This window comes from Pelmatolapia mariae, unplaced genomic scaffold (assembly GCF_036321145.2).
Source record: "Pelmatolapia mariae isolate MD_Pm_ZW unplaced genomic scaffold, Pm_UMD_F_2 NODE_ptg000317l+_length_30172_cov_1, whole genome shotgun sequence".
Lineage (NCBI taxonomy): Eukaryota > Metazoa > Chordata > Actinopteri > Cichliformes > Cichlidae > Pelmatolapia > Pelmatolapia mariae.
The window spans coordinates 17,338-29,009 of record NW_027052006.1 but is presented as its reverse complement, the minus strand read 5'-3'; the positions used below and the strand labels follow the sequence as shown (position 1 = coordinate 29,009).

The window sequence follows — 11,672 nt, the reverse complement described above, 5'->3', positions numbered from 1 at the left end:
TTGGATCCTAGTCGCGGTTGATAACCTGCAGTCAGTGGGGGCAAGTTGCTTCGTTAGTGAAAGCACGACGGCTTGGCTCACCCCACTGACTGCAGCGTTAGTAGATTGCGTTGTGTGTGTGAAAAGCGCCGTTAAAGTCGGCGTCTCGTTTGAAGTACGGGAGTCAATTAAAGTAACAAAAAGAATTTGTGTCTAAAAGTGTGTGTTTGTGGTGTGTAGAAATTGCGGCAGGAGGCCGTGTCGCGAATTATTGCAAACTGTGAAGTCAATTGAGGGGTTGAATTTGGTTTTATTTTTTCTGGGGAAGAGAAACTGTGGTATCCAGTCCGTGGCGCAGTTTGAATAATTCGTGAGGCAAATGTGGCGCGATCTGACGATTGTGAGCCTAATTGTCCTAGTTTTGTGAGGTGTGAGCGGACGGCACCCGCTCTTGGTGCTGACCGGGGCGTTGTCCTGAATCAGCAGAGGAGGAAGTGTCCTGCAGTGAGTTGTGAAGGGGACTGCGAGAAGTAAAAGGTGTGAGATAGCCAGCCCCAGGGGGCGGACTCATTTGTGGGACGGAGGAGGAGTACCAAGGAGGAGCTTGGAGGGCTCCGAGGAGACCTACGGCGACATCTGGTGGTAAGTAAAGGGAATTTCAGGTGAGTTAAAATAATGGCTGAACAAGAGGAGATTATTAGAGAAGGAGTGAGGAGTCCAACGGAGAGAGAAATGCAATGGAAAACTGTTGAGAAGCAAAAAGAGAAATTAGGGGAAGCATTGAAGATCACCATGACAGGACATCTAACAGGTAAGAATGGTAAAATACTGGAAATGGGGAAGGAAATAATGAGTGTATGTGATCAAGCTGGAATAAAAGGTGACATGCGATGCTCTCTTGCAAAGGTTTTTGTTGGAAGCGGCCAAGGCATCTGAGGAGAAGGAGGAGAAACTCAGGAAAGAGTTGGATGGAGCAAATATCTTGGAGAAGAGGGGAGTTAAGGACCGAATAAAGGAGGAGGAGGAGAAACGAGCCAGGCTGGCTGCATGGGGAATCAGCTGCCAAGGATTGGAGCACTGGATGAGGGAACCTCTGGAAGAGGAAGGTAAGTTGACACCTGATAGTCTTCCACACCCCCAGCCCACGGCTCCTCTTTTTTCAGTATCTCCTCCTCCATATTTTGGTAATTATCCTATGTTGAGCATTAAGGATGGCAGCATGGAGAATGAAGATGGCGTGGTGCTGCGACTAACTGGAGGGCAGGCTGAGTGTGAGTATCAGGAGCAGCACCGCCCAAGGCCGCACCAACAAATGATAACTATAGAACCTCAAACGACAGAGCCACCTGCTGCTCAGCTCCAGACCCAGGTGGATCATAAAGAGGAGGAGGACGAGGAAGGAGAAGAAGAACGGTCCAGTGCAGCAGGAGCAACAGCTAGGTCTCCTCCGGAATTATTAGCCGGAGAGGCAGAGAGATTGGTGGAGATTATTCGCAAACGACTTGAGGAAGAAGAACTGACTGATAAACTAAAAAAGCAAAAAGGAGTAGCTGAAGGGAAAGCAGTCCTGCCTTCGGATGTGAGAAAAAAAGTGCATCTTAAGGTGCACATACCTAAGGTAAGAGGTGTTGACTCCTGGGATGGATGGATACAGGGCACTCTGGAAGAGGATATAGATGAATGTAGTGTGCTTCAGAGTGCAGGAGGGGATGAAGGTGACTCAAGAAGACGGGACGCGTTTGGATCTCGAAAAGAGCGAGAGGAGATGGAGGAGCAATGGCTTCAAAGTGGAGGAGTGCGTGGAGAACATCCGATGATGAGAAGAAGTCAAATGATAGCGGCGGAAAACCCCCAGAAGGGGATCAGGGGACATTCCAATTATGCATTAGAAATGCCCCTAGTGGTCACAGCAGGGGGTGAGAGAAGATATAAACCATATGGAGTAGGGGATGTTACAGCCCTAGTGCAGATGCTCCCACCCATCATTGATGGAGGGGCGGGTTGGCTGAGACAACTTGATAAAGTGACATCAGGCACACAGCTCGCCTTGGGGGATTTTCGAGCCATAGCTGGCCGGTGTATGACAGTTACTGCGCTGGAGGAAATCCAGGTACTGGCAGCTGTCACTACTAGACCAGACTCCACACCTTTTTTTCGAGTGCAGGAGCAGATTGGGAATGCTGTGCGACAACAATACCCAACTCCAAATGCGGCTGCCATTACAAAGTTAGAATGGAAGCCTGATCAAAATCCTAGAGATTATGTAGAGCAAGTAAAAGAGAAGTGGATGCAGAACACGGGTTATAACCCTTCTGCACCGGGCCTTCATCAGGTTTGGTTTAGACAGGCAGTGCTAGAGGGAATACCAGAACAGGTAAGAGATAAAATTTTAGATGTCCCTGATTTAGAAGGAGCAGACGCACATCACTGGGAGAGACATTTGGTGCATTATTTGGATAAATACAAGCAAGATAAAGATAAGAAAAAGGGGGAAGTGGAGGAGCTTCAGGACCAATTGCTTAAGCTTAATTGGGGAGAGGCGAGACAGAAGCTAAGTGAAAAGAAAAAAGAGAACAAATTAACTGATTCATCAAAGGTGATGGTAGCTCAAGGCTGCCCACCTGAGCCTAATAGACCTGAATTTAACCCAAATATTTATCCAATGAATCCCTGGACACATTATGATGGTTTGCAGAGTGCACCCATGGCCAGCTGGGGAGGTAATGTGTGGGCCGGTAGAGGAAGGGCTAGAGGCCGTGGTGGCCCGGTGGGTGCGAGGGGCGCCTGGGGCTATGGAAGGGGTGCACCTGGAGCGGGTCGTGGGTCTAGAGGTGTCTGTTGGGTGTGTTATCAGCCTGGGCACTGGGCGAAAGACTGTCCACAGCAGCCACAAGTTCAACAGCAAATGGGTCCGCCTCAAGCAGGAAGGGGTGGTCCATACTATCAGGCTCCTAACCTACACATGATCCCCGGACCAAGACCTCAAATGCCGACCTGGGAGGCCAGCTGGAACAGCCAGGACTGGCAGCAGTGACACACCCCACAGGGAGGCCGAGGAGAGGGGGGAAAGGCAGACCCCTTACTCTCACTGACGGTGAATGGACTGACTCTGCCGTTCCTTGTTGATAAGGGAGCTACTTATTCCACTATCCAAGAAGTTCCTGATAACACTAAATTATCTGGGGACGAGGTCAGCGTGGTCGGCTTCTCTGGGGTTTCAATGACATTGCCAGTGACTGTTCCTTTAAAGACTGAAATTGGAAAGCAAGCAGTGGCTCATTCATATGTCATTTCAGCGCAGGTGCCTGTGAACTTGATGGGGCGAGACCTGCTCATCAAACTGGGAGCTGTGATCATGTGTGGGCCTGATGGTTTAACAGTGACTCTGAAGGATGGCACACAGCTTCCTTGTGTGGCCACAGGTACGCGAGGACAGTGGCTGCTGTCTGAGGACATTGACCGTACAGCAGAAATCTACTGGGCCCGGCTGACGACCTCTAACGGCATCCTGGCACACTTCCAGCTCTGGCGACCCTGGATCATGGCCCTCGACGTGTATGCTCCACCCATTGACCCATACCACGTGACACTCTTTTATGATCGCGAAAATACTGAGTGGTATGAAGATCTGCTCCATGAATTCCTGGAGGGGAAGGCATGGCAGGTCTCTACCAGAGATATTTATGTTGGACCGCAGGGGGTAGCAGCCCTGGTCCATTTGTCGGAGGAACAAAAGAGCTGGTTCCGAATGGGTGATGAATCTGTGCCTCATGTGTCTCTAGCGGTTCATTCTGGACATCAAGCGAAGGACTTGGGTCCCATGATGCGTGTAGCTTCATGAGCAATTGATTGGCAACTCACACAGATTCCTGATGTTTCCTTCTCCCCAAGTACTAAAACATATAGAATTTCAACATCACACACAGATGACACTATATTGGAACATCGTCACATACGTAGGACACATGGCAGGGAACTGACAGATCATCCAGAGGCCGTTAAAGGCCTCTCACAGTTGCCTCACACACTGTGGTCACAGGGGCCTACAGATGTTGGCTTAACCACCTGTTCGCCTGTGACCTTTGAACTTAAATCTGACATTCCAATATGGCGCCCGCAGTACCGACATTCACCACAGGCAGAGGACGGTATTGCAGAGACTATTGAAGGGTTGTTAAAGGTGGGGGTGTTGGAGCCTTCCACGTCTCAATGGAACACACCTATTTTGCCAGTGGAAAAGCATGGTACAGGTAAATATCGTATGGCTCATGATTTGCGGGCCATTAATGCTATTTTGAACACTAAAACTGTGCCAGTTCCTAATCCATTTACTGCATTGACAAATCTCTCCCCAGATCAGCATTGGTTTACATGCATTGACCTGGCAAATGCCTTCTTTTGTTTACCTTTGCACCACTCTCTGCGTGATGTGTTTTCTTTCTCTTACAGGAGTCAACAGTTAAGGTATACTCAGTTGCCACAGGGATTTGCTCTGTCACCTGGGATTTTTAACCAGGTGTTGAAGCAGACGTTGGAACCATGTGTGATGCCGGCTGGCTGCACTTTGGTTCAATATGTTGATGACCTCCTGATTGCCGCTCCCACGGCAGACGCTTGCTTTCAGGCCACCATGACCGTGCTTAGGAGACTGGCAGAGGCGGGCTTTAAAGTGAGTAAAGACAAATTACAGTTGGTGAGACCACAGGTGACGTTTTTAGGGAGAGAGGTGAAACAGCATATGGTGGGGATGATGGCTGCTCATAGAAGTGCCATTCTCTCCCACCCGCGGCCGGAGACTGTGAAAGAGATGCTTTCCTTTTTAGGTCTCACAGGTTACAGCAGGCAGTACATTCCAGACTATGTGGGCCACACTAAGCCTTTGCGTGACTTGGTGAAGCAGCATGGAATGAGAGACCTGACTGCTAAGTTGAACTGGACTACTGAAGCTGAACAATTCATTTCTCTGAAACAGGACCTTTCTCGAGCAGTAGATTTAGCTGTGCCAGATTACAACAGGGACTTCCTCTTAGATGTTTCTGAAACAAAAGGGGTGGTGAATGGCGTTTTGTTTCAGAAAAAAGGGGGAGGTAGACAGGTTTTGATGTACATCAGTGTATGTTTAGACAACATGGAGAAAAGGCACCCTAAATGCACTCAGCATGTAGCTGGAGTGGCAAAGGCCATCCAGAAAGTAGCACATATAGTTAGAGGACACCCACTGAGAGTTTTAACAACACACAGTGTGGTGGCTTATGTTAACTCACAGGCCTTCACCATGACCCCACTTAGACAACAGAGGCCTAGCAAAGTGCTGGAGGCCCCAAATTTGACTTTTACGCATGAAGGGATAAACATGGCAGACCAAATGGGGTCAGAGGACCCGCACGACTGCGCTCAGGCGGTCTGGAAAGAAGAGAAGACAAGACCAGATCTCAAAGCGGAAGCCATGGAAGGAGCAGAGGATCTCTTCACAGATGGCTGCTGCTTTAGGGATGAGAAGGAGGGGCTCAAGGCAGGCTATGCAGTGGTAAGTAAGAGAGGGGAGCAGCTGGAGGTGATCAAAGCAGCAAAGTTGGAAGGGCAGCAGTCAGCGCAGAGAGCAGAGGTGATTGCACTGATTGAAGCCCTTAAATATGCTCAAGGAAAGAAGATAAACATTTACACTGATTCAGCCTATGCCTTTAGAGCTGCACATGTGGAGCTGGCTCAGTGGAAGAGAGCTGGATTCCTTACTACCAATCAACAACCAATCAAACATGAGAAGGAGATGAAGGCGCTGGAAGAGGCGCTGGAAGGACCCCTGGAGGTGGCAATAATAAAGTGCAAGGGGCACGACGATTCGGCCACCTGGGTTGCTCGAGGTAATCAAGCAGCGGATGAAGCAGCCAAAAAAGTGTTTGGCTACACGGGGATCAGACAAATGGTAAGTATGGGAATGGATTGGGAAGAAAATCCAGGGCTGGAACGCGAGGAGATCATAAAAGAACAGGAGAAGGCCTCTCCAGAAGAAAAGTCACTCTGGAAGGAGAGAGGAGCCATAAAGGTATCTGGAGGGGGCCAGATGGAAGACCAGTGTTGACGGCAGATATGGCAGAGGAAAAGATCAGAGAATCTCATGGCCTTGGGCATGTGGGTGTGGCCCAGATGGAGAGGAATCTCTGTCATTGGTGGCACCCATTTCTGAAGGACATGTTGAGGGAGCATGTGCGAACCTGCCTTATCTGTGGCCAACACAATCCTAAACCCACAGTGAAACCAGAGATGGGTAAGTTTCCCCTGCTCCAGAGGCCGGGGCAGGAAATAGTGATTGATTACACAGACATAGTGACACCAGCGAGGGGCTTCAGATACCTGCTGGTGTGTGTGGATAGTTTGACAGGGTGGCCAGAGGCGTGGCCAGCCCGGAGAGAAGACAGCACAACAGTCATTAAGTGTTTGATAAATCATTACATTCCCTGGCATGGATTCCCAGAGAGAATTAGATCAGATAATGGGACACATTTTAAGAATAAACATCTGCAGGAAGTGGAATCCATGCTAGGGTTGCAACACAGGTTTGGGACCGTTTATCATCCACAGTCTCAAGGTAAGGTTGAGCGAATGAATCAAAACTTAAAAAATAAATTGGCCAAGATCTGTGCACAGACCAAAATGGATTGGGTTGAGGCGTTACCAGTAGCGCTCATGAGCATTAGATGCTCAGTAAATCAGTCTACCGGGTTCACTCCTTATGAGCTGTTCACCGGGAGACAATTTCCTGGACCCACTGCAGGGGTACCAGCTTTAAGACAAGAAATGCCTACATTTGAACATTTAAAGCAGTTTAAAGCACTAAAAGCTCTTGTCTTAAGTTTTACATCCCAGGTGACTGCGGGCCAAGGACAGGAGCAGACAGTGCCAGAGGCGAAGTGGGTGTGGCTGAAGGTTTACAAACGGAAGTGGAACGAGCCCAGGTGGACAGGTCCGTTTGAGGTGGGGACCAGGACCTCACACGCAGTTCAGCTGAAGGGGAAAGGTGAAACCTGGTACCACTGGAGCCAGTGTGCTGTAGCGGAAGAGCCTAAGCGGTCGGAGAGGCTCTTTGCAAAAGAAAAGAGGGGGAACTCGGCTGAGACCCCTCAGATGGATCCCAGCCCAGGGACAGAATAAATCCCTGATCCATGCAACGACTGAAGGGTAGTCTACCCCGGAAGTCGAAGAAAGAAGAGCAACAGAGGATCGCACAACCTAGAAGATAAAGGTGGTTTTATAAAATAAGTTAAAAGTGAAAACTATATTGGATAAAAAGGGATAAGAAAAAAACAAAAAAACAGGATGGGGTTATGGGGAAATTGGAAAGAATTGGTAGTGTTAGGAGTGATGACTGTTGTTATTATAACTGATTTTTCTTCTAAGCGAATTGCCCAGAGACAGACCCGAATCCACTCCGGCGACTCCACCATCACAGGCCACGGTGAAGCGAACCAAACGCAGTGAAACAGGTAAATCAGATGAGTGTTTAGATTATTATGGCGGTATAGAGTTGGACTACGTTAAAGGGTCCACTACCTCGTATACATTCGACCTCTGTGCTGTCATTAAATGTAAAGGCTTAAACAGTTCATGGTGGGGATATGATGTCTGGGTAGGTTACAATGCAATGGTAGATATAGAGTGTAATAATCAGAAGCTTGGCTACCCCTATCACACTTATTGGAAGGGCCCGTGTGACTACTGGTCTACCATAGTGGAGTATTCTGGCACGTGGTGCCCCTATAAGGACACCACGTGGCAGAAGCTTGGGTTTCAGTGGGACTTCTCAGCTGGGCAGAAACCCTCTCATTGAATCGTTGGTATGACACTGTGTGGCCCGCCCGATCTGTGGTGTATTTATTTATAGGGGCAGATGTCTCAGGGAAGGATCCATACGGTTTGGTTAAAATTAATTTTAGAGATTCTGCACCTGATTTGGCTGAAATAACTGTATCAACGCCTCCCCCACCATTGCCACTTTCTGAATCGGGCCCACAAATAATCGAGGTAGACTATACAAGACTAAAACCTAAACAGCTCATTTCAATGGCCACAGGCTACCGTGAGAGCAATTTATGGCTAGACTGGCTTATCCAAAATGCTAGGGAACAGAATGTTTCAGATTGCGTGGCGTGCGCAGCTGCCCGCCCACATCTTTTCACAGAACCAGCTCCTTTGCATCCCGAAGACCAGTGGGGATTTGAGTGCATGCTCAGACTTACCAGAGAAGCGGTGTCTGAAGGTAATTGTACTACATTAGCAAGTTTGTTTCCACCAATAGGTAATGATACTGTACTTGGTCCCTTCACGCCAAGAAGAGCCAACTACACGTGTTTTAACTTTACTGTGTCTTTCCCTGACAGACATGAGCATGAGGCCGGAACACTGATTGGTGCACTGTGACGTACCTGGCCAGAGGAAAGCTATCAGGAGACACCGGCACCGAAATAGGCCTGTGGGCACGTGCTGGTTTGTATTATTATTGTGGTGGGTACAGATTGTATGTTAGAATTCCTAGTGGGACTTCTGGTCTCTGTGCTATGGTACATTTAGGTGCACCTCTCGTTTTAGTAGGTGAAAAGGGGGTGCGGCTGGGTAAGCTCGGCACCGCTCAACTGACAGCCAGGCGGAGACGCCATGTGTTGGCCAAGCGGTCACTAGGATTGTTTGATCTTACAATAGGATCACCAACATATATAGTTGCCATTGGAGTGCCTAGGGGTGTGCCTAATGAATTTAAGTTAGCTGACCAAATTGCGGGAGGATTTGAAAATCTACCCATAATTTCAGCATTTTTTCCAGTAACTCCAAATAAGAATGTGGATCGTATTAATTATGTGCATTATAATGTCCTGAGACTGGCGAACCTTACCAGGGACGCGGTTGAAGGGCTTGCTGAACAGTTGGGTCCAACATCTTTAATGGCAGTACAAAATCGGATGGCGTTAGACATGTTATTGGGAGAAAAAGGGGGCGTTTGCGCGATGTTTGGGGATATGTGTTGTACCTTTATTCCAAATAATACAGCTCCCGATGGCTCTGTGACCCGAGCACTGGAAGGCCTGAGAACGTTGTCCACCACAATGCATGAGCATTCGGGTTTGGAGAACCCCCTGGAAGCATGGATGATCTCTGTCTTTGGGCAATGGAAAGGTTTCATTATGTCAATTATGGTTTCTTTGTCTGTTTTTATTGCAATAATAGTGACGTGTGGGTGTTGTTGTGTGCCTTGTATCAGAGCTTTGCTTGTAAGACTTATCAATCGTGCTGTGGGAGAATCTGATACAAAGGCAGACACCATGATGCCACTTTTGGGACATGGGGAGTCACAGTATGAAAACATTATGGTGAAAGATTTAGTTTAGTTTTATCTGCCTTGGGGCAGATAAAAAGGGGGATTTGTAGGAATGTTTAGCTTATTTTAGAGTTTAGGAATGTGTTAAGATAGAATGTAGAATTATTGTAGAGACACTGACACTGCCCTCAATGTAATAAAGGCCTGACTGTGTCTGACCTTAGGAGTAGATCTTAGGAGACCCTCCCCCAGTTTGAACTGTGAAACTAAGACAAAGAGGAGTTAATGCTGAGTGGAAATTCCCCAGAGGATACCTAGGTGGGGGTTTCAATATTTGTAACTTGATAACTGTGGTCTGGAACGGAGATGGGTTTTTATGACCTCTAGGGAGTTACTACATAGAGACACACACACTCACAGTGCTTCAATTGTTACGCACCCACACCCACATGCACACTCACTCATGTGCACACACATACACACAGGTATGTGCACATAGTCACTCATGAGCACTCACATAGACACGCGGGAACGCGCACATGTAGGTATTCACATGCTCGCACACACACAAACATGTAAACATAGTGCTTAGTTTTATGACACCTCGTAGAGGGTGTAGAAGGGGGGTCACTTATACAAAACTGCATGTAACGGACAAAGGAGTTGAGATCTGCAGAGAAAGTCCGGGGTTCTGTACATCTCCCTTCTAGAAGGTATAATCAATAAGTGTGTATTAATAAAAGTATTGTTAATTGACTACTGAGTCCCGGTGTTCTTTCTGGAGGCCTGACGAATACACGAACTGGGGTGAAACTGCTTTTTGTAACAACAGACTAATAATTTCATCTTAGAAAAGCCAAAAGACTATATTTTTTTGAGTTGCATGCCTGTGAACTAAATATTAAAACAAACAGTCCTGAGGTTCCTGTTCCTGCTGAAACTGGAGGGGACCCCCTGGAAAATGAACTGTGTCTTCCAACCTTCAAAGACTGCGCTTTCTGTTCTTCAGGTTGCTTTTGACCCTCTGTCACATTTAGATTTTCCTGCCTTGTCTGTTAGCTCTGAAACTGCTTCTCTATGGATAAAGAATGTTGTTCCTCCCAAGTTAACAATAGCATATGCGAAGTCTGTTAACTCAGGGTTTTGAAAACACTAAGACTGTGCATTCAGTCACGGTTGTTAAGGTTAAGGGCAACAAGTTACCGTCCGTCATGAGTAAACTGCTAGGGGAGTTCAGATGGAATATTCCAGAGTTAGTTGCACACCCAGTTAATTCAGACACTACCTGTGTTAACATCCCTACTCCTGTGCCTGCTAAGCATGAGACTGTGGTTGGTGTTTCTTCACTCCTGGACTGTGCTGCTCACCAGCCAGTGTATTTAGAAACAGTCTATGAGAATGCTCCTATTTCTATAACCGCTCCTTCTGAGCCAAGAATTACAGACTCCAAGTTTGCTTAGCCTGGATCCTTCTGTACAATGATTGTTTTAAAGACTGCTACTTCCAACATGGACAGCTTAAGAACAGCAGAGTTGATAAAACCAGCCCGCCATAGGTCTTTGTTTGCTGAAACTGTGTTTGGCTTCACTAATTTGGTTTTCCCAGTGTCTGTTACTGCTCCTGAGCTCAGCTCTCTATCTCCAGTTCCTGCTCCTAGGGCAGCTCGGGCCCAGCTTTCCCTTGCACCCGTACCAGCTCCTCGGGTGGGGGCAGCTGAGGTCCAGTTGGTCCCTGTTTCTGTCCCCCAGGCTGGCGGACGCTCCGTTCATCCCTGCACCCATACCTGCTCCTCGGGTGGGGATGGCAGACGCCCAGTCATTGCCTGTGCCTGTTCCGGTTCCCCGGGTGAGGGCAACTGTGACCCTGCCGACTCCTGCACCCGTCTCAGTTCCTCGGGTGGGAGCAGCAGAGGTCCAGCTAGCTCCTGCACCTACACCGGCTCCAGGGTAAGGGCAGTGTTAAGAAATAAATATATAATCTAAATGCTGATTAGTGTGTTTTATGAGAGGCCCAGACTTCAGTGTAAAACTAGGTTGCAGGCTGACAGGAAACTGCAGGCTTTTGCAGAGGCAGAAAGTGAAACTAAGCAGAGTGTTTGATCGAAACTTAAAGTGTGATGTGATGTCAAGAGGAAGTATATAAATAACTAGGCTTCCTTTTTGTGCTTCAGACCTGAGCTTATGTGTTCGTGTGTTCAGGTCTCCATGTCTCGGGATATGTAAAATTAAAGATCATTTTTAAATTCAAAGACCACTTTGAGCCGTGTCTTTTTTGGCCGTAAAGAATCCAAAAGAACTAGGATTTAATAGCAGCCAGAGCCCAGCTCATCCCTGCACCCATATCTGTTCCTCGGGTGGGGATGGCTGGTGTTCGGCCAGGCCCAGTA

General features: G+C 47.9%; 1 protein-coding gene across 1 annotated transcript; it reads left to right on the top strand.

Moving 5' to 3' along the window:
* Positions 1-771: 771 nt before the first annotated feature.
* On the top strand, positions 772-11,236 carry LOC134622987 (uncharacterized). Its single transcript, XM_063468239.1, has 8 exons — positions 772-790; positions 900-1,085; positions 1,143-2,353; positions 3,110-3,808; positions 4,100-5,840; positions 6,005-7,046; positions 7,375-7,460; positions 10,944-11,236. Exons 1-8 carry the CDS (start codon positions 772-774, stop codon positions 11,234-11,236), a joined length of 5,277 nt encoding a protein of 1,758 aa, XP_063324309.1.
* The last annotated feature ends 436 nt before the right edge of the window (positions 11,237-11,672 follow it).